This window comes from Symphalangus syndactylus, chromosome 6 (assembly GCF_028878055.3).
Source record: "Symphalangus syndactylus isolate Jambi chromosome 6, NHGRI_mSymSyn1-v2.1_pri, whole genome shotgun sequence".
Lineage (NCBI taxonomy): Eukaryota > Metazoa > Chordata > Mammalia > Primates > Hylobatidae > Symphalangus > Symphalangus syndactylus.
The window spans coordinates 53,803,650-53,831,522 of NC_072428.2; the positions used below are offsets into that span (position 1 = coordinate 53,803,650).

At 51.5% G+C, this 27,873-nt stretch overlaps 1 protein-coding gene across 3 annotated transcripts; it reads left to right on the forward strand.

Moving 5' to 3' along the window:
* Positions 1-302: 302 nt before the first annotated feature.
* On the forward strand, positions 303-27,517 carry P2RY6 (pyrimidinergic receptor P2Y6). Of its 3 annotated transcripts, XM_055282862.2 has the most exons (3): positions 540-627; positions 24,233-24,318; positions 24,983-27,517. In XM_055282862.2, the coding sequence occupies exon 3, from the start codon at positions 25,017-25,019 to the stop codon at positions 26,001-26,003; it is 987 nt and encodes a 328-aa protein (XP_055138837.1). In that variant the 5' UTR covers positions 540-627; positions 24,233-24,318; positions 24,983-25,016; the 3' UTR covers positions 26,004-27,517. The 3 variants fall into 3 exon arrangements, with proteins under 3 accessions (XP_055138836.1, XP_055138837.1, XP_063497449.1); XM_055282861.2 differs by lacking the exon at positions 24,233-24,318 and having other exon boundaries at positions 303-627; XM_063641379.1 differs by lacking the exons at positions 540-627; positions 24,233-24,318 and adding an exon at positions 12,178-12,210.
* The last annotated feature ends 356 nt before the right edge of the window (positions 27,518-27,873 follow it).

A 27,873-nucleotide genomic window follows, 5' to 3' on the forward strand; every position in this document is an offset into this window, starting at 1 on the left:
TGGATCCATAGGGTGGGAGCCACAGATAACAGAGCCATTAATCTCGGGGTCTCAGCCTCTCTTAACGGACCTTCCAGGCAGTGCTGAGTAAACCAGGTTAATGGTTTCCTGCGACAGCAATTAGCAGAAGCAGGGCCATCTCCAGACTCCAGAGAAGCCAGGAGAGGGCTGGGGTGAGAATGGGGAGGAGGAGAAAAAACAGCCACCCAATGCGTGCCTTCCCTGTGCCAGGCCCTTGTCCTGAAATGTTATCTCACTCCATCCTCCCAACAGTCTCTTGGGCTAAATTGGTGATGCTGCTTGTTTGAGTGAGCAAACAGAGGGTGAATGAAGTGACTTGCAGGCACCTGGGTAGAGGATGAGTCAGCATTGGTGTAAAGGACTTGAGCTTCAGGGTTCTCAGGATGCGAGTCCTGGCCCTGCTGCTTGCCAGCTCTGTGCTGTGGCAAGTTACTTCCTCTCCCCAGGTCTCTCGGTTTCCTCATCTGCTGCCTTTCCAGACTTCTGCCAGAACATTGCACGCGACAGTTTCAGGCACAGAACTGACTGGCAGCAGGGGCTGTTCCACGAGTGGGAATTTGCTCCAGCACTTCACAGACTGCAAGCAGGGCACTTGCTAACTCTTGGGTGAGTTTTCTGGGTCCTTGCCTGGAAGGGCTTGTGCCCCTCAGCTCCCCTAGGAGCTTCCTGAGTAACTGCAGTCCACTTGCTGCCACCGAGGCTCATCACAGGCAAGAGTGGCAGTAGGGCAGGCACTGGGGTCCTCCTCCTTCCTCCGTCTGGCTATGCCTGGAGCCTGCAGACTGCACAGCGTGGAGGGACGAGGCACCTCAGGACGGGGTCAGTGGGGGCGGGGAGGAGATGGACACATTGGTGCTGTGCTGTGCCTTGCTGGAGAAGTGGAATAGCTCAGTCAGGATTCGGAGTCACAAAGGTCTGGGTTGGAGTCCAAATGGCTGGCAAGGACACTTTTCCTCTCTGGGCCTCAATTTCTTACTCTCTAAAATGGGGGCAACCGTGGTCTCTCCCTGCGTATGTGAACACTGCTAAGTGTAGTATCTGGAGAGGGGCCGTCACGGAGGAGGCTGGGCCCTGCCCTCAGAGCTCCCCAGGAACTTTGGTTGAGGGAGTGAGTAGGAAGGATTAGTGACCGAATAATTGTCCACAGAGGAGGCCCTTGGGAAGCCTCTCACCTCTGCCATTCCAGCTAAATCTTAAGACAGCCTGGAGCTGGCCTCATGGGAGTGGATTGGAAAAAAAAAAAAAAAAAAAAAAAAAAATGCATCCCTGTGTCCAGGTGTGACTTGTTAAGGGTGAAAAGGCCTATCTGGGAGAGCTAGGTTAAAACTTTTCCGGAGTTTCTATTGCCATTCAGCTCTGCTGACACCGACACAGAGAAAACAGGCAGCCCAGCCCATGAGTTCAGCCCCGGCCTCTTGAAGATATCTGGGACTCTCATCTCTTGCCAGCTCTAGAATGGGTCGCATTCAGGGAACCTCTCCACCCCTCAGTATCAATGAGATGAAAAATGAGAAGGCCCTTTGCAAACTTTAAAGTGTTGTGCCCCAGAAGGTGCATCCATGTGTGTGCCAAGTCCCTGGGTGTGTACGCGAGAGTGAGAACGCCCGGCTTCCAGTGTATGTGTGTGTGTATGACTGGCTGGGTGGGGGGAACTCTACACTGCCCTCGACTCCCTGTGTGGCTGGGACTCTTCTAAAATTCTTACAATCTTTTTTTGCATTTCCTCACTGTTTGTCAGTTTATCAGAAAGGGAGGGGGCCATGGTCCAGAAACCTGGCAATTGTTTCTGAGCCTGCCGACTCTTCTCTCCTGCCCTTGCCTTATCCTGTGGCTGTCTCTGGAGGCCTGACTGCCAGGAGCTCCCAGCATGGCCTGTTCTGCCAGAAGCTTGCCTGGCTCCTCTGCGCAGCCCGTCCACCACCTGTTTTTCCATCTGTGGCTATGCACTGGCTGTTTTCACACCACTGTCCCACTGACTCTTTTTATTTTTGGATTTTTTTTTTTTTTAAAGATAGGGTCTTGCTTTGTCACCCAGGTTGGAGTACAGTGGCCCTGTCATTGCTTACTGTAACCTTGAACTCCTGGGCTTAAGCAATCCTCCTGCCTCAACCTAAAAGTAGCTGGGACTACAGGCATGTATCACAATGTTCAACTAATTTTTAAAAATATTTTGTAGAGATGGAGTTTTGCTATGTTGCCCAGGCTGGTCTCAAACTGCTGGCCTCAAGTGCCACTGACTCTTTATAACATCCCAATGCCCTCCAGAGATGGTATTTATTGTTCCCATTTTACAGGCAAGGAAATGGAGGCTTGTTGAAGGGAAATGGCTCTCCCAGAGTTATCCAACCAACTAACGGCAGTGCTAGGGTTTCAATTCTTGCCAAACTCCAAAAACTTTATTAACTGTTGTGGCTTACCTAGTAGGTGTGTGTTGGCTGTTTGGCTGAATGAATAAATAAATGAAAGAACATGAATAAATCATTCCATCAAAATTGAGCTGAAAGAGAAAGTTAAGCAATAATAGCAAGGTCTATCATTGACTGAGCAACTACAATGTGTCAAGTGTTTTACACAAAAATGAAAGCTTCAGGAGGCTGAGGCAGCAGAATCATTTGAACCCGGGAGGAGGAGGTTGCAGTGAGCTGAGATCATACCACTGCACTCCAATCTGGGTGACAAGAGCGAGACTATCTCAAAAAAAAAAAAAAAAAAAAAAGAAAAGAAAAAGAAAGCAGTCAGAATTATTGTTATTCCTATTTTGCAGCAGAGGAAGCTGAGGCTCAGAGAAATTAAAGGATCCTGTCCAATGTGGGAGCTGGGACTATAATTTGTCAGTGTCCAGGCCTCAGAGCTCTGAACCTAGCTTTCCTGGTTCCTTAGTGTTAGAGTGAGTCGGCAAAGCCTGGCAACAGGTGCCCATTACAGCAGAGGACCCGGGGCCCGTCGAGACTCCCAGGAAGCTGGGTGCAACAGCCCACCCTGCCCCCTCCTGCCTTGGGACCATTTCCCCATTTGTCTCTGAAATAGGTTTCTATTTCAGGCTGGGGTGGGGATCTGGCAGCTCAGGCTCTGACTCTCCCTCTCTGACTGTTGGCTTGTCCAGTTAGGGCCAATGCCCCGGCATGGGGTGATATCTTGCTGCTTCCCCTGTCCCAGGGCTGGCCCTGTCATTAATAGCTCCATGGGAGGGCAGGGTCTGAGCAAGACGCAGTCATTTGGTTTATGGAGATGGCATAGGCTGGGTCAGTGGCTTCTGTGCCCAGCCCTGTGTGGATTCCAGGGACCCAGGGGCTAGTGGGTCCAGCTCTCTCCTTAGGAACTCAGGGGCTGGGTACTGAGCTCCAGGAAGATGAACTCTGCAGTAGCTGAGACAGAGCCTGGCATCCTGACTCCCAGGGCAGTGCCGGTTTTCATGGCCTGGGATGGAGTGGTGGCTGTCCTGTGGTACCAGGAGGCAGATCTCAACTCAGAGTGAGGGATAACCTTGTTTCTGTCATGCCAGAGGGATGGGAACCAGCCTTTCAAATCAGCCCACAGTTCCTGAGTGTCCTATCCCTTCTATTGAGAGACAGGGGCACGACAGGGACAGACCTGCACAGGAGAAGGAGAGCCCATTGTCTGAGGGAGGAGAAATTCCCTCAGGCAGCAGTTAATATGATGGTTGAGGCAAGAGACAGACTTGGAAGTGCCAGAACCTGTCCTGCAGATTCACTAGTACTTGACAGCCTGGTGCAGTCTCATTCCTCATGCCTTCGCATTGCGGCCCGCCACGCTCCTGAGAAGGACACACCTCCATAGAATGGAGGGGAAACAGAGGCACAGAGAGGCTAATGTTTGACACAGAAATGCCTCTGTTGTAAGAAGTTGCTGGAGTAAAGCAAATAATAGATTAAAAGCTAAACAGTCCCCAGCCTAGGTCTCCTCCAAGGCTGGAAATCTCCCCTTCTGACTCTTGGATTCATTGGTGAGATTCATGGAGGACTTGCTTTGTGCCAGGCCCACTCAGGGGCTTTATTATAGATTTATCTTATAATAACAGCAACACCAAGAGCAGTTAATACTATAACTCACATAGAATAAGTGGGGAAACTGAGACTCAGAGAGTTAAATAACTTGCTCGAGGTCATATAACTAGTAGATGCAGAGGGGATCAAACCTAGGACTGTCTGTCCCCGAAACTCATGACTCTCCCACTCCATGGAGTACTTGTTCCACAAGACGTCAGGCCTCAGAGCATACCATTAAATGGTAAAATATGAATGACAACATAAGAAAAGGAGCAATTAGGGAAACACAAATCAAAACCACAATATGATACCACTTTACACCCATTAAAATGACTACAATGAAAAAGGCAGACAATAACAAATGTTGCCGAGGATGTGAAGAAATTGGAATTCTCATACACTGCTAGTGAGAATGAAAAAGTATATAGCCATTTTGGAGTGCAGTTAGGCAGCACCTCAAAAGGTTAAACATAGAGTTACCATGTGACCCCCTGGTTCCATTCCAAGGTGTATACGCAAGAAAATTTAAAACACAAAAGCTTCTATATAAATGTTCATAACAGCATTATTCATAATAGCCAAAAAATGGGAATAACCCAAAATGCCATCAGTGGATGAACAGATAAACAATTATGTGGCCTATCCATATAATGGAATATTATTCAGCCATAAAAATGAAATTTTTATTTATGCTACAACATGGATAAACCTTGAAGACACACTAAGTAAAATAAGTCAGACACAAAATGGTACATATTGCATGATTCAATTTACATAAAATGTCCAGAACAGGCAAATTCATGAATGCAAAAAGGAGATTCGTAGTTTCCAGGGGGATGGGGAAAAAAGGAATGGGGAGTAACTGCTATTGGGTACAGGATTTCTTTCTATGGTTATTAAAATGTTCTGAAATTAGATAGTGGTGATGGTTGCACAATCTTGTGAATATGCTAAAAACCTCTGAATTGTCCACTTTGAAAGGCTGAATTTTATGGTATGTGAATTATATCTTAATTTTTTTAAAATCCGGGAGCAGGAATATAGAAATTACATAGAAGGTTGAGATGAATGTTGGTCCTCACGTAGGTGAAAGGGAAACTTCACTGTGAGTTTCCTGGCAGCTGGAGTGAAAAGGGAGAAGCAGCCTCCAAAAGGAGGAAACCAACTCTTCAGGGGCTTAGGTCCAGGGCAAGATCCCTATAAACCCAAGTTGGCCCACTGCATCACTGCATCATAATGTCAGAAATACAGATTTTTTTTTTTTTTGAGACACAGTTTCACTCTGTTGCCCAGGCTGAAGTGCAGTGGTGCAATTTCAGCTCACTGCAACCTCTGACTCCCAGGTTAAAGCGATTATCCTGCCTCAGCCTCCCAAGTAGCTGGGATTACAGACTTGTGCCACCACACCTGGCTAATTTTTGTATTTTTGGTAGAGACAGAGTTTCACCATGTTGGCCAGGCCAGTCTCAAACTCCTGAACTCAAGTGATCCGCCCACCTCTGCCTCCCAAAGTGCTGGGATTACAGGCATGAGCTACTGGGCCCAGCTAGAAATACAGATTTTTTTTTCTCCCATCTGAGATTCCAATGCAAAAAGTATGAAGAAAGTGGGAAGGGCCTGTGATTTGACCACACTTCCAAGCCAATGAGTTGGCCTGCTACAGTTTCATAGTTGCTGGCAGAAGACACAAGACTTCTGGTTAAAGATAAAGAACTTTGTTCCTCACAACAATAGGAGTAGCCCAAATATCAGCATTGGCATTTGTTCCCCAATTCCTGCAGGACAATGCAAAGGGGGCCAGGTAATACCTGCACATGCAATGGCTTGTGCAGGTAAGGAACCTGGAGCTTAGGCAATCCGCATCTTTTATAAGAGGCAGCAAGCCTACCTGACCTTTGCCCCAGAGGAAGACATCATATTTGTTATATTTGTTATACCAGACAGTCAATAAACCTGGTTTTGGCTCCAGAAGGGGACACTATCTCTATCTTTATCTTCCAAAGCTGTCTGCTCTACAGATATCCTTGAAAAGATCGTCTGGAACAAAGGCAGTCTGTCTCTGCTCACAAGACATGCAGAAATCTGAGTGGCCCTTGGAGAATTGTCTCCCAATACAGTAGATGTGCTGGTCAAGGCTGAGTTTTGTTTGTTTGTTTGTTTGTTTATTATTATTTCGTTTGTCTTTTATTATGATAAAATATACATAACAAAACGTATGATTTTAATCCTTTTTGATTGTACGATTCACTGGTATTAAGTATACGCACATTGTTGCACAGCCATCACATCACCACCATCCATCTCCAGGACTTTTTATTTGTTTATTTATTTATTTATTTATTTATTTATTTGAGATGGTGTCTTGCTCAGTCACCCAAGCTGGAGTGCAGTGGCGCGATCTCGGCTCACCGCAACCTCTGCCTCCCCAAGTGATTCTTCTGCCTCAGCTGGGATTACAGGCACACACCACCACGGCCAGCTAATTTTTGTATTTTTAGTAGAGACGGAGTTTCACCATGTTGGTCAGGCTGGTCTCGAACTCCTGACCTCAGGTGATCTGCCCACCCGCCTAGGCCTCCCAAAGTGCTGGGATTACAGGCATGAGCCACCGTGCCCAGCCCTCCAGGACTTTTTAAAGTCATCCACTGAAACTCTATGCCCATTAAATAATAACTCCCCATTCTCCCACCCTCTCAGCCCCTGGCAACCCCCACTCTACTTTCTGTCTCAATGAATTTGACTTTTTTAGATACCTTATATAAGTGGAATCATACAGTATTTGTCCCTTTTTGACTGGCTTGTTGTACTTGGAATAAGGTTTTCAAGTTTCATCCACGTTGTAGTATGTATCAGAATTTCATTTTTTAAGGCTGAATAATAATCTATTGTATGTATATATCACATTTTATTTATCTATTCATCCATCTACAGATGTTTGGCTTGTTTCTACCTTTGGGCTATTGTGAATAATGCTGCTGTGAACATTGATGTATAAACTTCTGTTTGAGTCCTTGCCTTCAATTCTTTTGTTTGGAATTCTAGGAGTAGAATTGCTGGATCATATGGTAATTTTATGCTTTGATAAACAGCCGTAATATTTTTCACAGAGGCCACATCATTTTACATTTCCACAGTAGTGCAAAGGTTTCCAGTTTCTCCACATCCTCACCAACACTTGTTATTTCCTGGGTTGGTCTTTTTTTTTTTTTTTTTTTTTAATAATCGCCATCCTAATGGATGTGAAGTGTTATCTCATGGTTTTGATTTGCATTCCCTATTGATTAGTAACGTTGAGCATCTTTTCATGTGCTTATTGGCCATTTGTATGTCTTCTTTGGAAAAATGTCTAAGTCCTTTGCTGATTTTTGAATTGGATTATTTCTTTTGCTGTTTAGTTTGTAGGAGTTCTTTATACATTCTAGATATTAATACCTTATCAGACATATGGTTTGCAAATATTTGCTCCCATTCTGTGGGTTGCCTTCCAACCCTGTTGATAATGTCCTTTGATGTACAATAGTTTTAAATTTTGATAAATTTCAACTTATTTAATTTGCTGTTGTTGTTGTTCTTGCCTATGCTTTTGGTGTCAGGGTGGTCAGGGGTATTTTGGTTGCAAGAGACAAATGCAACTAGCTTGGGCAAGAAAAGGTATATCAGTTTATATAAATAAAAAGCCCAAGGTAGACCTAGATCTGACACGGCTAGATCCAGCAGTTACAAGGATGCCATGAACATCTCTCTCCTGACTTTCCACTGGGTTCCTACATTCTCACTCAAGTTCCTTCCAGAAGCACCAGGCTTCCATGGTCTGCACAGCTAATAATCCAGGAGAAAAGAGTGAGAACCTTTCATGCTGGTTCCACAAAAATTCCTGGGGCAAACTCTAATTGGTTGCCCCTGAACCAATCACTGGTGAAGGGTCTGGATGGATCCTGAGTCTGGTGACCACCTTGAATGAAGAAAATCGCCACTGAATGGGGCGAGAGTCTCCCAATAAGAAGAGATGCAGGACAGGCAAACATTCCTCCCCAGAAAGAGTCCAGGAATCTGATGGGCAGCCAGGGTTGGGAAGCTCTGCTTAGAAGGGTGTCCCTTACCTTAGGCTTCCTGTGAGGGGCCTGGGAGAAGTAGAAGGAATCCTTCTATTTGATCACTAAAGATTTCCTAAAGGATGCAGCGTTTATGAGGCCCTGTGACTGATGGAACGGCGAGGCCAGGGCAAGCTGGGCCCCAGGCAGGTTGGGTCAGAGCAGTTGAGGGGCTGGATTTCCCTGCCACCTGAAATCCTTCCTACCCCAGCCCTGCTCTGTTGTGGGGGCTAAGAATATGCACTCTGGAACCAGGCTGCCTGGGTTCAGAATAGCCCAGGAGACATTCTTTCTCCCTGTGCTACCTTGAGCTAATCTTTGTGGCTTGGTTTCCCCACCAGAAGTATAAAATGAAGATAATAACCAGTCCCACCTTGCAGGATCCTTACGAGGATTAAATGGGGCAATGCACATCTGGCACACACTAAGGCTTCAATAATTGTATTGTCATCATTATTAGTTTGGGCCTCTTTTCAAGCACATCCAGAGCAGCTCCAGCTCTGTTCACCATCCTTCAACAGGCCTCTCACAGACTCTGCCTTTTACTTCTACATACACTTGACCATTTCACTGCCACCTCCTCACCGAGCCTTCTCTCCTGTGGAACTATCCCTCCCTGCCTGTGTTCTGGCAGGACTCTGGGGCTTCGGGTTATAGATCTTCAGGTAGATGTCCCTTGTCCCCACTGAGTGCCTGTGGGCAGGACCTGGGCCTCCTCTGTCCCTGAGTTTACGATGGGAGTTGGCCAGCCACAGATGTGAGGAGAGGGAAGTCCAGTGGTGGAAACAGCACTGACGAGGGGGAAAAGAAGAGCAGGAACTGAAAGTAAATCAGAGCCCAGCAGGTCGCATGCCAGGGGCAGGAATGGGAGCTGAGAGTGGAGATGTCAGCAGGAACTGGGTTTGCCTTTATCTTCAGGCACTGGGAAGATATAGAGAGGGCGTAGAAAGAGAAACAATGAAGTCAGACTTTTGCTGAGCCAGGGTCCATCTGGCCGCAGAAAGGGGCTGGACTGGCCCTGGGGATGGAAAACCAGAAAGCATGAGAAGGATGCGGTCTAGGTTGGGGGAGGGGCCGTGGGGTGAGAGAAGAGGAGTTTGAAATGTGAAAATGGAGCACAAACAGGGCTTGGTGACTGACATGAAGTGGGACCTCAGTTTTTCCACCAGAGAAATGGCAAGTCCTGCCCATCTGGCCTCTCCAGGTGGGATTAGAGGACAGCGGGCTCTTGGCACTGACCACTCTAAATGGCCAGTAACTTTGTCTGCTATATCAGCTCATCTGCTCCCTCAGCTCATCCTCATGCCCTGGTACAGTCCGGGTCAAGCACAGACCAGACACTCAGGGTGCTAAGTCAAGTCTGTAAGCTCTAAGAACCAGAGTTGGGCTTCACCACCCAAGCCCACCCTGGGAGAGCTAGTGGGGCACAGACTAGCTGAGCTGTGCTGAGGACATCTGGCTCCCTTGGGCAGGGTGAGGCCCAGGCTCTTCCATCCAAGAAAGGACCAGCCCACATCCACAGTGATCTGGAGCAGATGGCACACGGTTCCTTCCTGTTCTATTCTGCTCAGCCATGGCTTACAGACACAGGCTAGGATGGAAGGGAAGTGACTCCTGGGAACTGTGCTGGGCATAAGGGCCAGGCAGGAGCCAGACAGTGTTGCCATTAGAACTCCACCCCTCACCAGCTGAGTGTCCTCGGGAACTGTGAATCCAGCTGCCCAGGGGCAAGGCCAGGCCTGGGAACCAGGTACTCTGTCTCCCACAGCTGACATCCCATGTCCAGATGACTGTGCTATCCTAGGAGCCGAATGTCTCTCCTCTCTTGGCCTCAGTTTCCCTCACTGCAAAATGGGTGCAAAGGAGAGAAGAGAACTTTGGAAGCTCTAAGGGCTCCCCTCCCCAGTCTGTCTGATGGAGGAGGGCCTGCATAGGTCTGGCAGTTGGAGCAAGTCATCCTTCTACTCCTCCAAGTCCCCTGCTACCAAAGCCATGCCTTTGCTGCCCCTGGAGAGGAGAGCCAGCCTGGAGCAGCAGGCTTGATGACTGGACACAGAGATGGGAGGCTCCCCACCGGCTCCCTGCAGGGCTACAGCATCCTCTTGCATGTTCTGGACCTCAGCTTTTCACCTGTGACCTGAGGGCTGGTGTGGGACATCTGTCTTTCCACTACTCTGGCTGTCAGGGCTTGTTAGGGGGCAGGGGAGACTGCTGTGAGCCTGCCATTTGAGATCCTTGATGTGAGCCTACCACTGGCTGGTCCCTGGAGCCTCCCCATCCCATGGCCACAACCCCATTTGAGGCTTTATTTTCTCTGAACCTAACCACAACCAATTCATCCTCCAACTAGCAGCCCAAGGGACCTTCTAAGTCTCAAATTTGATCATGCCTCTGCCCTGCTTTAGAAAGGGGTCTCCCGGCCGGGCGCAGTGGCTCACGCTTGTAATCCCAGCACTTTGGGAGGCCGAGGCGGGCGGATCACGAGGTCAGGAGATCGAGACCATGGTGAAACCCCGTCTCTACTAAAAATACAAAAAAATTAGCCGGGCGTGGTGGCGGGCGCCTGTAGTCCCAGCTACTCGGAGAGGCTGAGGCAGGAGAATGGCGTGAACCTGGGAGGCGGAGCTTACAGTGAGCTGAGATTGCGCCACTGCACTCCAGCCTGGGTGACAGAGCAAGACTCCGTCTCAAAAAAAAAAAAAAAAAAAGAAAGGGGTCCCCCAATGAGGACTTTCTTCAGCTGGCACCCTCAATGCAGCGGCCACATGTGTAAACTGGCATTTTGAGGCCTGTTGGGCCTGGCTGTAATGACCCCACAGGCTTACCTCCTGCAGGGCCCCTCAACACGTGCAAACCCAAACACTTGCAGGTACTCTGAGGTCCCACATCTCCAGCAGGTCTCTCTGCCTAGAGCACCTGCCTTTTCCTTTCTACACTCCACCAAAAAATCACCTCCTCCAGGGAGCCTTGCTTGATACCACAGACAGGGTTAGAGGCCTCCTTTGTCTTCCCAGAAACCCATGGGTCTACATCTTCATCTGTCTTTTCCACTAATGGGGGCTCCTCAAAGGACAGAGCCCAGAGAGGTGCCTGCACATTGTAAGACTCCTTGTAAATGCATGGCGAATGAATGAATGAATGGAGGAGGAAGGGAGGAAGGGAGCAAAGGTTGCAAGGGAAGTCATTTCTCATGAGTTTGGCTGGTCCATGATAAAATTATGGGTGATAACAGAAGCCTCACTGAGCAAATACTTCCTATGCACCAGGTATTGGGCTAGGTGATCTAGATCCATTATTTCATTTGAGCCCCCAGTGATGCTGTGACTGTTGACAATATTTAAAATTAAGGACTCGGAGGCTCAGAGAGGTAAAGTCACAGCTCATAAGTTGCAGAGTCAGGACAGGAACCCCCAGGTCTTTTGGGTGCCAAGCTTTGCAGAGGGAACAGTGACGGGTTACAGAGGGGTACAAATGCTGGGATTGGGCATTTGGATCTAATTCTATGGGCTGGGGTTTGAAGAACTCTGGTTTTCTGGGGAGCTCTGAGGAGAGACCTGTTCCAGGAGTGAATCCTCACATTTTGTATCCACAGGGGCAGTAATCTGGGGAGCCCTGTACCCCAACCCTCACCTACTCCATAAGCAATGATCCCTCCTATTCTGTGACAGAAACCATTGATGTTTTCTCAAACCAGTGTCACAAGCTATGCAAAGGTATTATCCCAACCAGTCACCTCCCTAATCCCCTGCTAAACAGATGTCCTGGAGGTGCCCCTGCCGGCCCTGATCCCCACCCACCTTCCAGGCAGAGTCCAGGCCCTTTCCTGGAAGCCAGAGAGGTGGCTCTCCTCCCCTAGCCCTGCACCAGCCCTGGGTGGTGCTCAGGGATGTCAAGCCCAGTCACGCTCAGTGGCCTGTTTTCTCCCCAAGGCCTGTGTTGTCAAGATCACTTTGGAGATTTCCTTGTGGATGGAGCTCAGACAGTTGCTCGCTCCTTGGTTCCATCTTGCCAGCCTCACCCAGAAGACAGAGTGCCCACTGCTCTTCCCGGAGCTGGGCTCAAAGGCTCCTTGCTCTGCCCTGGGCCTGACTGTAAGTGTGTGAGAAATGGGTGCAGGGAGGCAGGGCTTGTGGGTGACTCTTCCAGAAGCTTGATTGCGCAGGGAGGAAGAGGAACAGACAGAGAAGCACAAGGGATCAAGGAAGACATTTTGCTCAGATGAGAGAGACAGAGACTGCGGAGTGGGAAGTGTTTGGGCTGAGGGGAAGGAACCAGCAGATGCAGCACGGGGAGGGTGCTGAAGAAAGGGCAGGAGGTGGCACCTGGGGTCCCACGGGGCTGTGGATGGGTGAGGAGGGAAGGTGCAGACACACGGGTTTATATGGACAGTGGGAAGCTGAAGGCAGCCCCTCTGAAAGGCTGTCTGCTCTGAAGGAGGAGTTGAGGGCTGGTAGGGTTGAGGGTATGGGGCTGACAAGAAAGACGGGGCCAAGGCTTAGAAGACAGAGGAGGAGGGAGGATGCCCTAGGACAGACAAAATGTTGGGGACCCAGCCAAGTGGGGCAGTGACAGGGTCTGCAGGGCCTCAGGCACTCAACTGAGTCATGCCCTCCAGCTCTACTCAGCCCCACAGTGCAGGATGGAGCAGTCTGGTGGCACCATGAATGAGGGACACGAATTGACTGGTTGTGTTCATGGGAATCCTGGGTCCTGGTGGGGAGGCCTAGGCTGGCAAGGGAAGGCAGACAAGCCAGGAAGATCCTGGGCCGGGGCCCCAGTGCAGAGGGAGTGATCCTGTGCAGGGAGGTGAGAGTACCAGAGAAAACCTCAGGCAGGGCAGGAGGGAGATACAGGCTGCCCAGCCCTGCCAGGCCAAGTTCTATTCACCCTTCTCAGCTGGGACTGTTCACAGCCCAAATCTCACACACACGGCCAGGCAGAAGCAGCCCCAGGGCTGGCTTAAAGGCCTTTGGTGCTCACATTTAATCTCTATCTGCTCCCAATCCCCAATAAACACATACTCTTAAGTACAAACTACAGCTTGCTATATGAATAGCCTCAAGCCAAGACCCCCGTGCACCCAGTCCTCTCTGTGTAGACATAATTGAACCACCTCTGGAATGTATTTGTTCATTCACTCAACAAATATTTATTGAGCACCTACTATACACCAGACACCGTCCTAAGTACACGCAGCAGTGAAAAAAAAAACACAAAAACCCCTGCCCTGGTGGAGTTTATGTTCCAGTCAGGAAAGAGAGACAATAACCAATAAATAAGTAGAACAGTGTATTAAAAGATTTTAAATGCTAAGGAGAAAAATATAGCAGAGAAGGGGCATAGGAATCACACGTGTGCATGTGTTGTGTAGGGGGTTATAATTTTAGCTTAAAGTGGTAGGGGAAGGTCCCATGGGGAAGGTGTCATTCGAGTGACCACCTGAGGGGCTCTGTCCTGCGTCCCTTTTTTGAGACAGGGTTTCGCTCTGTAGCCCAGGCGGGAATGCAGTGGTGTGATCATAGCTCACTGCAGCCTTGGCCTCCCAGGCTCAAGCGATTTTCCCACCTCAGCCTCCCAAATAGCTGGGGTTACAGGCACACGCCAACACACCCAGTTAATTTTTAAACATTTTTTGTTAGGGCTAGGCTTTCTCTATGTTGCCCAGCCTGGTCTCGAACTTCTGGGCTCAAGCGACCCTCCCGCCTTGGCCTCCCAAAGTGCTGCAATTCCGGGCGTGAGCCACCACACCCGGCCTGTCCTGTGTTCTTCATGCACACTCCACAGCAGGAGCCACCTGTCACCTGCTGACCTCCTACATTGCACTCTGAATGAGGTAGTTGCCCCTGACTTTGATCTCTTCCTCCCAGGCCACCCCTCGGACACCCACAAAGCCCTCTTCCTCCCACACTGGACTGGCCACAAACGGGCCAGTTGAGGGTGAAGATTTGGGGTTTGGCGACAGGCAGTCCAGCTGATTGGAAGATCACTGACGGATTGGTGGCCCTCGCAAGTAACTAAGCTGTTGGTGGCCTTAGTTTCCTCCTCCCAAAAGAAGAGACCATGCCCCCGTTACAGGCCCCAGGCAGGCAATGAAAAAGGACAGAAGGAAGCAAAGGGTTTTGTCTTCAGGTTTGAAAACAGTCACAGACCACGGCCTCATCCTTGAGGATCCACCACTAGGTCTCCCGGGGCCTGGACATGTACCTGAAATTGCCTGGTGAGAATGAAGACCAATAGATGGACGGTCTTGGGACAATCTCTGCAGGGTGTCCTGGGGCAGCCAAGCTCTATGGCCCCAGAGGCAAGCTGGACTGCTGTGGGAGAGCAGTCACTAGGGACAGATCTCAGGGCTTGGTGTGACAAAGCATATCTCCCAGTGAGCTTTCTCAAGGTGGAATGCAGTGGCCTAGGAGAGGAGTGAGCTCTCTGTTATGGGAAGTATGCAGGCAGGGGCCAAACAAGCCCAGTAAGGAAGGCTTCAGAGAGCCCCCTTCTCTGAGGGGATGGTGGGGAGACCTCTGAGTCAGGTGACCTTAAGGCCTCCCTAGCCCTGAGGGTCCAGAACTCAGAGGCCTGTCATTGACCCCTGGGTCCAGCTGAATGTCTTATCTCTGCCAGGTGGGCTCAGGCCCTAGGAAGAGCTAGGGATGATCAGAGCAGGAATCAAGGCAGGGGCTGCCTTTCACGGGAGGGGAGGAGTTCCCTGAGGCTCCCCCTCCACACCCAAACCTTACCTGTACGAGTTGTGGGCAAAACTGCCTCCCTTCGGGCCTCAGGGTCTGCCTGGGAAATGGGCAGGATCATAACCCACAATAACCACTTGGCAGGGTTGGTGGTCTGCCTTTCCTGAGGTGGGGACTGGGGGACCCAAGCAGTCTCAGAGGTGCTACTCCTGAACCCATTACCTTCATTCTCCTTGACAAATCTTCTCCGTCATCAGTCAAGACAAAGATTTAAAAAAAAAAAAAAAAAAAAAAAAAATGGAACCAGGCAGCACCAAGGACAGAGCCCCGGGGCTCATCTTTATAGACTGGATTCAGTCATCCAACATTTCCCAGTGCCTCTTGGGCCAAAGCCTGTACTGGTCTCTGAGGCCCCAGAGGCAAAGCAGACCTTGTCCCCAGTTCCTAGCAGAGTTAGAGAAGGAAAGGGAGGGAGTTTGACACCGCCCCTTCGGCTGGTCTTCTTCTCTGCCCTGACTCCTGACCTCCATTTCCTTGTCCTTTCTTAAGCCACTCTTCCTGAGAGACAGGGTGTCATGGTGGATTTATAGTGCACTTTGGGCAAGTTCCTAACCTCTCTGGCCTCAGTTTTCTCGTAGGGAAATGTCACCTCTCTTCCTGGGCACAAGGTGTAGATCTACAGGAGGGACTCCTAGTTTCAAGAGACAGAATCCTAGGTTAAATGGATTGAGGCAAAAAGGGAGTTTATCAGCTCATGACACCAAAGGTAAAACCTCAGGCACAGCTGAAACCAGGCACTCAATGTTGTTCTCAGGAAACGATGCATCCCCATCTCTCATCTCTGCCATTCCTTGGCTTTCTATGTAGACAGTCTCCTCCCTGGTAGCAGTATCTCCATCGCCCAGGACAGTGCCTGGAACTTAGTTCACTTGGCTCCAGCAGCTCCTGCCTCGCTTTCTACTAGCTTTGCAAATGTTGTGGAAGACCTGTCTCCTTCCCGATGCCCCAGTAAAAGCACCAGAATTGACTCTGAGGCATGCAGTGAAGGTCACTCCTCTACCCTGAGCCAGTTACAGGCCTGAGGGGCCCACTCTTCTCTCATTGGTAGGCTTAGATCACAGACCCATCACTCCCAGACCCCCAAGACTCTAGACGGGAGAAGGGGGAGCCCCCCAAAGGAAAATCAGAGGGCAGGGTCATCATCATAAGAGGGGATCTGGGAACTGGGTGGGAAGAAGCTACAGAGGGGCTGAACAATGACTGCCAGGCTAGCCAGGTGGCTGGACCTGGGCCATCTCTTCCCCCACGGACTGGGGCCTGGTTATCTGGGAGGATGGGCGGATCCTGAAGGCACTAACTGTGGCCATCAGCCAACTGCACTACTTGCAGCTAAGCAGCAGGTTCCTTCTCAAAGGGAGAACCAAGTGACCTCTCCCACAAGGAGAGAAACAAATGGGACAGCCTGGTGGTCCAGGCAAGGCACAGAGAGCTTCTCCCACTAGCTCCAGGGGAGAGATTTTTAGGAGGCCCTGGGGATCTCCTGGAGCACTGGGTGGGAGGTGCAGTGGCCCTATAGGCGTGGACTTATACGGGCTGGGCACCACAGGCCGTCCCTCTGCTCACCGGGGGCTGCCCTGTCACAGCTGCTCCCTGGGCCTCTGTGCTATCCACACAGTTCCTCAGTCTCAGGGCTGCCCTTGACCTCTCAGCCCTGTGCCTACCAGGGCCGTGTGGTCTCTAACCCTCTTCATTCACATTCCCAAGAAAGAACCCCTTGCTAACTTTGCTATGCCTCAGTCACCTCATCTGTAAAGTGGAAACAGTAGTTGTGAAGAGTGAATGAGACACAGCACATCAAGCATTTTGCACAATGCTTGGTGCATCGTTAGTGCTCAATGAATACATGTGTCCAGGTTGTGGTGGGACTTCTGGGTGCCCTCTTGGGCAACTGGGGTCCCTCATACATAGTGGGGTTTTGGGAGATGCAAGTTCCATCTTTGCTAAGCTTGAAGAGGCTGGAGAGAAACCAAAGGAAGCAGCCCCAACCCCCAAATTCACCAAAGCTGCAGCTTCCTCTTCCTTTCACTGAAAATGGCTGTTTCAGTTTTAGCTTTAATTCCTGTTGAGCGGGAGGTGAGAAGGGGAAGTGGGAAAGGAGAAGAGAAATCAGGGTCCCTGCCTTCCATGTTCCCTTCTGCCAGGTTTGTCCTTCTGTAGCCAGCCAGATGCCACAGGTAGGACCAAAATTCCTCCAGGTGAGAGGACTGCTTCCGGCCCTCTGTCTTCTGGGTGCCAGGGAGGCACTGGCATTAGGAATCTGGCCTCAAGCTGGCCTCAGGTGGGCTCCAGGGGTAACCCTGCCTCAGGCTAGAGGCTTCCCAGAGTCAGGACTGGGTTGATGACTGGGGCACAGAGGGTATAGTGATCCTGTACGGTAGGTAGTTACCATAAGTAGCCCTGTTTACCCAGGCTCAGAGAGTGTAGGTGGCTCTCCTTAGGTCACACAGCAAGTTGGTGGTCAATCCCAGCCTGTCTGACTCCTCAGGGGAAGGAAGCGATCTCTTGACCCGTGACATCCGATGCCCTTTCTGCTAACTCACCGGCCAGGGGCCCAGCAAGGGGGTTTCCAGGCCTTTATTTCCCAGCAGGCAGGCAGGCCAAGGTTAGGAAGCCTCTTCCACATCCAGCCTGGTCTGAGCTGGTTCCTGCCTCAGCTGGCTGGCAGACAGTGACTCAGGCTTCCAGCTCGTGCCTTTGACGAACAGGTCCCCTCATCCCCGCTAGATATGAAGGCCTCAGGGGATGGGGGAGGCTGTGGGGTCATGTAAAGTTTATCCTGAAACCATAGGATCTACGCAGCCTGAAGGGCTAGGCCCCTTGTCATTTCTTCTTATGTCCATACTGAATTGCTCCTGCTCTAGAACTGACCCCATGGTTGTCGCCTGAACTGAAAAAAAGGAAACTGGAAGAGGCTGTCTCTGCTGTGAGGTGAGGGGCTGCCGTGTTTTGCCAAAGGTGTACCTGGGTGGAGATGGGCGCTGGATGCCTGAAGCCAGGGCCTCTACCTCTGACAGACATGGCTTGGTGCTGACCCTGTCGTCCCTGCCATGTCCCCAGTGGCTCCTGTGACCACATCGACCAGGGTGAGGACCTGAGAACAAGAGCTTGAGCTCATCTGGGGAGGGTGAGTGGAAGGAAGGTTGGAGAGTGGGTCAAGAGAAACTGAGACTGGAAACCCAGTCCAGAGGCTGCTCAGTGCCAGCCCCGAGGGGAGGCCCCCCACTGTGGGCAGACCAGCCTTGCCCTCACCCCTCCCTGGCTGTGTGACGGAGCTGGGCTGGCTGTCCTCTGGCGCCATCTCATGGCTACAGGGTCTCAACGCAGGGAAGACCCAACTCCCCTGGGAATCCTCAGGTATGAGCATCTAAGCTCCGATTTCAGGGAACAATGGAGAAGGGGGCCTTAGAGTCAAGAAGAACGTGCTGAAATGCCACCTGGCTGGGATAGCTTGGAAAACTCACTGGCCTTTCCTGAGCCTTAGTTTCTTCATCTGTAAAGGGGAGGGAATAATCCACCCCCCACCAAATTGCCCAGAACTGCAGATTAAACATCTGGCACAGAATAGGCATTTAAGAAACAATACGGGCCAGGCACGGTGGCTCACACCTGTAATCCCAGCACTTCGCGAGGCCAAAGCAGGTGGATCACCTGAGGTCGGGAGTTCGAGAGCAGCCTAACCAACATGGAGAAGCCCCATCTCTACTAAAAGTACAAAATTAGCCTGGTGTGGTGGCACATACCTGTACATCCCAGTTACTTGGGAGGCTGAGGCAGGAGAATTGCTTGAACCTGGGAGGCGGAAGTTGCAGTGAGCCAAGATTGCGCCATTGTACTCCAGCCTGGGCAACAAGAGCGAAACTCCATCAAAAAAAGAAAGAAAGAAAGAGAGACAGAAAAAGAAAGAAAGAAAGAAGAAAGAGAAAGAAAGAAAGAAGAAAGAAAGAAAGAAGAGAAAGAAAGAAAGAAGAAAGAAAGAAAGAAGAAAGAAAGAAAGAAAAAGAAAGAAAGAAAGAAAGAGAGAAAGAAAGGAGGGAGGGAGGGAGGGAGGGAGACTGGCTGAGCACAGTGGTGCATGCCTGTAATCCCAACACTTTGGGAGGCCAAGGAGGGAGGATCTCTGCCGGAAGAAGGCTCTGCCTTGGAGATTTCATGACCGGCCAGCCCCTCTCAGGCCTCCCATCTGAGGCCCCCTCTTTGCAGAGCTCATCCATTGCTCTGGCTTCTATATTTATTTATTTCTCACAGAGGTTAAGCTCATTCCCCACTTCCGTGCCTTTGCCCACACTGGGCCTCCTGCCTGTGATGCCCTCTTCAGCCTTGTTATGTGTCCAGGTCCCTCTGGCCCTTCAGTGCCCAGCAATGGACATGCTTTCTCCATGAGCTTTGCAGGTTACTCACTCCCAGGTGCACCCATGACCCCTCAGACCTGAGTGCTCCCTCCCGGGCCCTGCCCCCTCCTCTAGGCCTAGCCAGGTCCATGGGCAAAGCTAAGGCCCGGTGAGAGCAAGGCAGTTTCTTGGCTCCGATTCAGTCATCCTTAGGTTCTTTGAAGTCCCAAGCCCTAGGATGCTGTGGTTCCAAGGTCCTGAGAGCCCTCAAAACTAGACTCTGTTAGGAAGGCAAAGAACTAAAAGGCCGGTGGGTAATGGGTACTCAGTTGTTGTTGAGGTGCCAGGCCAGGCCTCTTGTATGTCCTTGAACCCCTGAGAAGAAGGTGGGGAAGGGGCAGCTGGCCTTAGTTTCTTTCTCCGTCTATCAAGTGGGACCCCATGAGCCTTTCCTTCCCCTCTGAGGTTAGTCCAAGTGCCCTTATCTGAGCAGAGCAGTGGGATTAGGGGTCTCCAGATCTGCACGTCTGGGTGGATAAGGCATGATAGGGACAGCTTTGTGTTTCCCATCCATCCAGGTTGCAGGAACTGAGACCACTTAGGCTTTTTACCCAAGCTCTGCCCTGCCCTGCCCTTCCCTGCCCTGCCTTGGAGCCAACACCTCCCAGGAGCCCTCAGAGCTGTTCACATTCCTGGGACAGTGACCCGCCCTGCTGGGAGTGGGTACGGGAGGTTGTCCCAGGGACCCAGCAAAGGACTGGCTGCTGAGCTGAAGGCCACCTTGCTCTCCTGGGCCACAGCACAGGTCAAATTCAACCAGGAGGTCCACACTCAGCTGGCAGAAGCGACCTCTTAGCACAGGCCTGAGCAAGCAGTAGGTGCTCAATCTGTGCACAACTGACCAAGTGTTTACCAGAAGTTCAAACCTGATTTTTCTCAGTGTGATCCAAACTTTAGGTTCCCACTCTGTTCCTCAATCCCCTTGCCTGTAAAAATGGCTTTGGGGTGAGATCGGTGCCTTTAAGGGCACCTTCAGCTCTGATGCTGTAGGCTCTAGGAGTCTCCTCTGCACCTCCCAGGGTAGAAGATGAGCCGCTCTGAGTGGCACTTCATCCTCCCAGCACACTGGTGATCAGTATGACCATACTCTACCAAGGAGGCTCAGAGAAGGGAAGGGGCTTATCTAGTCAGTGACTGGGGGCAAAGGTGGAGTAAGAACCTGGGCCTCAAACTCCCAGGGCAGCATTCTTTCCCCACACCATCCTCCCCTGCCACCTGCCTCGCTGCCTCAGCTGCTCCAAATCAAAGCCCACCTCTTCAGGTCACCCACTTGGAATGCTGCTTCCCCCTCTGGAGCTGGCCTCCCTGGGACAGTGAGGAGCCACATCTCCTGCTTTGGTCTCCTAACAGCTCTGAGGCCAGTTTGGTGGTGAGGAGGGGCTGGGGTGGATGAGGCAGCTGGGTCCTCATGGGCATCACATCTATCTCCACAGCCCACGTCCATCACTCCTCATGCGCTCTGCACCTGCCGTGCGGAAGGCAGGAAATGGGGGAACATGGGAGGATCTGGTGACACATAGTAGGTACTCGATAAGTGTGTGGAGAAAAGGAGAAGAGGGAAGGGGAGGGGGGAGAAGGGGCTGAGTAAGTTTGTACATAAGCGGATTGCCACATGGAGGGATGGGTAGATGGACATGTTGGTGAGTGAGCTATTGAATGAGGGAAGGAAGGCTAGATGGGTGAGTGAATGGCTGGGAGGAGGAATGGACACCCCGTGGCTCTGAGTGTTATAGCTAAAGGAGGAGCCACGAGCTCTCTAATCACTGCCCTACCCATTTGACAGCTGAGAAGACTGAGAGAGGGCTGAGCAGAAAGAAAATTCCCGGTTCTGTGGGGCTGGCAGCCTCTGGTTCTCCCCTACCCCTCCTCCTCTGCCCCCATCCCCCTGTTTCCCCTGCTGGGGTAGGGGAGTGTTCCAGGAAGAATGCCTTTTTTCCACCTCCTTGCTCCTCTAAGCCCAGTTTCCGCCAGGCTCTAGGCGTGGTGTTGGGGATGGCAGGGAGCCGGTGGCCCCCACAGGGACTCTTTTAGTCAGAGGCAGCCCTGCCAGGAAACAGAGGAAGCTGCTCACCCTGTCAGAGAAGTTGCAGCCTAGCTGAGGGCAGGAGAGTGGGGAGCCTCAGATCTGGCTTCCCTTTGCCCCACCACACTTGGGACCACCAGCGTGCTGCAGGGACAGGAGGCTGCCTGTGAGTGTCAGTGCATCTTGGGGCCATGGGCCAGTGCAGGGGTTGCGGGGGGTGGGGGGCGGCTGGACACAAGGAACTGTGACTTTGGGTAGGTAGGCTGGGTTCAGCATTGACTTAAAGGAGGGCCACAGAGTTAGGAGGCCCAGAGGAAGGGATTCCACCCAGCTGGGGGGATAAAAAAAGGAAGAAGCAAGGTGAGATCTGGAGCTAGATAGACACTTAGGGTTTTGACGAATGGAGATTAGTTGAATGGCACTTTGTGTGAAGAGAACAGTGGAGATGGGGAGGCTGGAAAGGGATTCTGGCTCTCTGGCTGCCACTGGCTGTGTGGGAGTCTCCATGTCTTTGGAATGTGTGATGAAAGAGGAAGGGGCAAGGGCAGAGTGGCCCTGGCATACTTCAGATAGGACTGGAGGGCTTGGCAGGGGTCTTGAATGTCAGGAAAAGGATTCGGGCTTTTCCCCCAAAGGGCAGAGGGATGCAGAGAAGGATGTAGTCAGAGCCGCTTGTTAGCAAGCCCCCCACCATGGGCAGAGTCCAGCCCAGGAAGAGGCTGGGGTCTGGTCTGGTCCAGGACTTAGGACCCAAGAGCTAGTGACAGATGTCAGCGCCAAGGTCAGCTGCTGCCTGGAGGTGGGAGCCAAGAGCACCCTCCTTGAGGCCAGCCCCTGCCAGGAACTGGGAGAGCAGCTCAGCTCTCCTAGGTCCTCAGAAAGTAGACAAGAGAGCCCAGGCAATGGCCAGGCCTGTCTTTCCTGACACAGCCCTGAAGGGTTTCCCAGAGAGCTGTGTGCCGGTTCCCCTCCTGCAGCCCCTGCCTCCTGCCAAGAGGGAGGGGAGGGGGTCCCAGGAGGATCAGTCTCACCAGGGTGTGGGAGCGGCACACTGCAGTCCCCAATCATCTGAGACAGAAGGCTGTCCCTGGAGGTGGGATCTGAGGGTGAAGGCCTCCCAAAGGAAGGTTAAGGAACGCAGCACCCCTCTACCATGTTCTCCTCCTCACCACAACCCTCTTCCCTTGCAGACTGGTCTCCTCAGACCCTGTGTGAGGAGAGGGGTCAGGGAGGGGCAGAGGCTGCCTCTTGAAGGCCAGCCCCACCGAACCAGCAGTTTTCTTTCTCCTCAGATTTCTTTGTCAGACCCTGTGTGAGAGGAGATCAGTCTGCAAGGACAGAGGGTTATGGTGAGGAGGGGAACATGATAGAGGGGTGCTGTGTCCCTCAACCTTCCTCCTCATCCGGAGTGTCCTTACACCCTTCTCCACCCATGGAAATCCTCCTCAACCACCCAGGCCTTGCTCTGTCTTTCATTCTGCTCTGAAAAGTCTCTTCCATCAGGTGGCTCACACCGGTCTCCTCCATCAGACTAGCATATCTGTATCTGTATCCCCATATTTCCATGTCCACCTATACACTATTCCCTCATGTATCTAGCTGGCAGGGAGAACTCAGTGAATCCCTGTCAGGTGAAAACAAGAGAATGAACATGTGAATGAGAATGGCCTGAACCAATGAATGATGAGATGAGCGGACATTCTCTGCCTGTGCTAATCGTGGCTTCCTGGCTATGCTATGGTGGGCTGCTATGTTTCTTCCTCTGGCCTCCCCGTCATGCCTACCTTGCCCTAGCTGGGCACCCAGCACTCCTAGCATATGGGCTAAAGCCCCACAAAGAATCTTTGATAACTGGGAGTGACATGGGATGTGGGCTGCAGACTATAGAATCAAACATTATCATTTTGCCCAAAAATGGCATAAAATAGCTCCACCAAAATGAAATTGCAAATTGGGACAAATGTATTTTTCTCTAATATAACTTTTAAAAATCCCATAACCTTACTTAGTAGGTACAGTAAGAATAGCAAACACTTGGCCCCATGCCAGGCACTGATCTTCACAACAATCTTACAAGGCAGGTACTGTCTCATCTCATTTACAGATGGAGAATCTGGAGAACAGAGCTTAACTAGTATGCCCAAGACCACAGAGCTCATCCATGGCATAGCTGGGACTTGAACCTGAGCAACTGGATCAGAGTCCATATACTTTGCCCGAACCCTTTACCACCCGCTGAGTGCATTTGCAGGACTTCATATTTTTTCTGGGCCTCAGTTTTTCCCATCTGTAAAATGGCAAGAGAGGAGGATTAGATTCACTATCTCAAAGGCCCATTGGATTTAAGTTGTAAATTTTCTCTAGACACCAGTAATATGGCAATGTCAGTTTCGAGGTGAGTGTCTAGGAGTCAGACTTACCCCATCAGGGAACCCCTTAGGATATTTGTGCTGCTGGCTCTCCCAAAACCCAGCCCGAAAGAATGGGAGGAGGGATAAGATGTAGGATGCAATGGCATGGCATTTATTGAGCACTACTGAATGTCATCACCGCATATTTCACTGATGAGGACACTGTGACATGACCTGCTTCACACAGCACGGAAGTTGGGGAGCACCATTTAAATCCAGGCCTGTCTAGCTCTGAACTTGGTCATGTAACCTCTACATCCCATGTCTGTGGGCTACACTAAGCTCTCTCTTCTGGATTGGGCAGTTGGGTTCTGGTTCTGACTCTGCTCTGAGTCTCAAAGAAAGAAGGAGCACTGTGCCTGGATTTCCATCTCTGTAAAGCAAACGGATGACTCGGTCCCTCACCCATCCGCCTTCAGGGACGCTGTTTTCACTCTGGGCACTAGGGGGCGCTGTGTTGTCAGAGGCTCTGCCAAACCTGCCTTTGTAGCCTCAAGTGGAAAGAAGCCTTGAGGAACTGGGTATCACCTCCTTCCCCTATTTTACAGATAACAAGACCTCTGCCAGAAGAACCATGGCTTTGGAAGGTGGAGTTCAGGCTGAGGAGATGGGTGCGGTCCTCAGTGAGCCCCTGGTGTGTGGACCCTTCGTATTGGTTAACTAAGAGTTATCAGGGCCCTTTTCCACCCCAGACCCTGGGCTAAGATACAGAGAGACACCAGACCTGGCCCCTCTCCTCAGGCGGGTCCCAGTCTGTGAGAGACATGCAGATCCACCATGACCAGAGTTTCCACACCCCAGGGAGCCCCTGGCAGCCCTGCACAGCATGATTTAGTGCTTCTAACCTCGTGACATCCCTGAGAGGCAGGCGCGCATTCCCCCTTTTCTCGGGTGAAATGAAATCACCACCTCAAGGTCACATAGTAAATACATAACAGAGTTGGGATTCAAACCCAAGTCCATCAATCTCCACTAACAGAGAAAGAAACATATGATCAGGGCTGTGAAGGATGAATAGAAGTTCACTAGGAAGGCTGAAGAAAAAAAAATATATATATATATATAAATATTTATATATAAACAAAATGAATCAGATTGCTCCCAAGCGTGAGCTTTATTGTATCCCAAGTTTTCTCAAAGTGAGGGCTCTGTGGGGCTTCACTGGGTGGTTAGAGTAGCAGAGTTGACAAAGTTGGTGCCCTCACTGTTCAGACAGGGAGATCAAGGCCTGAGGAGGGGCAGGGCCTGCTGGGTGGTGAGTGAGCATGTCACTGACAGGCTGTGTATTGCTTTCCCAGCCTCCCTGAACATAGGAAGCTCGCCTTGGCAGCCATGGAGTGGGACAATGGCACAGGCCAGGCTCTGGGCTTGCCACCCACCACCTGTGTCTACCGCGAGAACTTCAAGCAACTGCTGCTGCCACCTGTGTATTCAGCGGTGCTGGCGGCTGGCCTGCCGCTGAACATCTGTGTCATTACCCAGATCTGCACGTCCCGCCGGGCCCTGACCCGCACGGCCGTGTACACCCTAAACCTTGCCCTGGCCGACCTGCTGTATGCCTGCTCCCTGCCCCTGCTCATCTACAACTATGCCCAAGGTGACCACTGGCCCTTTGGCGACTTTGCCTGTCGCCTGGTCCGCTTCCTCTTCTACGCCAACCTGCATGGCAGCATCCTCTTCCTCACCTGCATCAGCTTCCAGCGCTACCTGGGCATCTGCCACCCGCTGGCCCCCTGGCACAAACGTGGGGGCCGCCGGGCCGCCTGGCTAGTGTGTGTAGCCGTGTGGCTGGCAGTGACAACCCAGTGCCTGCCCACAGCCATCTTTGCTGCCACAGGCATCCAGCGTAACCGCACTGTCTGCTATGACCTCAGCCCACCTGCCCTGGCCACCCACTATATGCCCTATGGCATGGCTCTCACTGTCATTGGCTTCCTGCTGCCCTTTGCTGCCCTGCTGGCCTGCTACTGTCTCCTGGCCCGCCGCCTGTGCCGCCAGGATGGCCCGGCAGAGCCTGTGGCCCAGGAGCGGCGTGGCAAGGCAGCCCGTATGGCCGTGGTGGTGGCTGCTGCCTTTGCCATCAGCTTCCTGCCTTTCCACATCACAAAGACAGCCTACCTGGCAGTGCGCTCGACGCCGGGTGTCCCCTGCCCTGTGTTGGAGGCCTTTGCAGCAGCCTACAAAGGCACGCGGCCGTTCGCCAGTGCCAACAGCGTGCTGGACCCCATCCTCTTCTACTTCACCCAGAAGAAGTTCCGCCGGCGACCACATGAGCTCCTACAGAAACTCACAGCCAAATGGCAGAGGCAGGGTCGCTGAGTCCTCCAGGGCCTGGGCAGCCTTCATATTTGCCATTGTGTCCAGGGCACCAGGAGCCCCACCAACCCCAAACCATGCAGAGAATTAGAGCTCAGCTCAGCTGGGCATGGAGTAAGATCCCTCACAGGACCCAGAAGCTCACCAAAAACTATTTCTTCAGCCCCTTCTCTGGCCCAGGCCCTGTGGGCATGGAGATGGACAGACCTGGGCCTGGCTCTTGAGAGGTCCCAGTCAGCCATGGAGAGCTGGGGAAACCACATTAAGGTGCTCACAAAAATACAGTGTGACGTGTACTGTCATCAAGGGGTATGCTCCATGCTTTGAGTCACCAATGAAGCGGGTGAGGGAAGATGCGAGGGGGAAGTGAGAGCTTCTGGGAAGGGGCATTTGAGCTGGGTTTTGAGGGATAATTATGAGCTCTCTGGAGAGGAGTGATATTCCATTTATTTAGAAAGCCTTTACTGACACCTTGTGCTCAGGCCTGGGTTGGTTCTGGGGCCCTAGAAGAACCGGTCCTAGCCCTGGTCCATACAGGCTCCCAACTGCTGGAAGTACAGACTGGCACAGCAACATCAGCGTTGTGACAGAGGGAAGCATGGCTGGGGGGAGGGGGTACACAGAGAGTGCCCATGACCCAGTCCAAGGAGTCAGGAAAGAGCTCTCTGAGGAGGGAGCATCTGAGCCAGCCATCGAGGGCTGAGTGGGAACTTGGCAAGCAGAAGTGGGGAGCACTTTAATGCAACCCAGGTATGCTCCATGCATATCCAGCTGGGCCAGCCTTGTGCTGGGCTCTGCCCTGGGCAGACAGGCAGAGGGCCAGAGCAGAGAACACATGGCCTTGCATGTGTGAAAGCTGAGAAAATGGGAGCTATGCTTCAGCCACCCTCCAGACAAGGGCAAGAGTTAGCCAGATGCTCCAGGCAGCGGGAGGCCAATGGAGGGATTAAGCGGGGGAAGCTTCTTAGAAGAGGCAGGGGGCGAAGTGCAGTGGCTCATGCCTGTAATCTCAGCAATTTGGGAGGCCGAGGAAGGAGGAATGCTTGAGCCCAGGAGTTTTAGACCAGCCTGGGCAACACAGTAAGACCCTGTTTCTACAAAAAAAAAAAATATAAAAAATAGCCTGGTGTGGTGGTGTCTGACTGTAGTACTAACTACTCAGGAGGCTGAGGTGCTGAGTTCAAGATTACAGTGAGCTAGGATCACGCCAGTGCATTCCAGCCTGAGTGACAGAGGGAGACCCTGTCTCTAAAAAAATTAAAATAACTTGGGAGCGGTGGCTCACATCTGTAATCCCAGCACTTTGGGAGGCTGAAGCAGGTGGATCACTTGAGGTCAGGAGTTTGAGACCAGCCTGGCCAACACAGTGAAACCCTGTCTCTACTGAAAATACAAAAATTAGCTGGGCATGGTGGCTGGCGCCTGTAATCCCAGCTACTCGGGAGGCTGAGGCAAGAGAATCGCTTGAACCTGGGAGGCGGAGGTTGCAGTGAGCCGAGATCACATCACTGCACTCCAGCCTGGGCAATGGAATGAGAACCTGTCTCAAAAAAAACAAAACAAAACAAAATTAAATAATAACTAAGAAGAAAGAAAAGAAAAGAAGAAGGGATCAGCTTGAGCCAGGAGGAATTCAAAAAGCAGAGTGAAGCAGCTCTGGAGCTACTCCCAGTAGAACGTATGGGCGTGATGTGTACAAAACCCAGAGTTAGAAATGAGCTGAGGGGCCGGGCATGGTAGCTCACACCTATAATCCCAGCACTTTGGGAGGCCGAGGCAGGCAGATCACTTGAGGTCAGGAGTTTGAGACCAGCCTGGCCAACAAGGCAAAACCTCATCTCTACTAAAAAGTACAAAAATTAGCTGGGCGTAG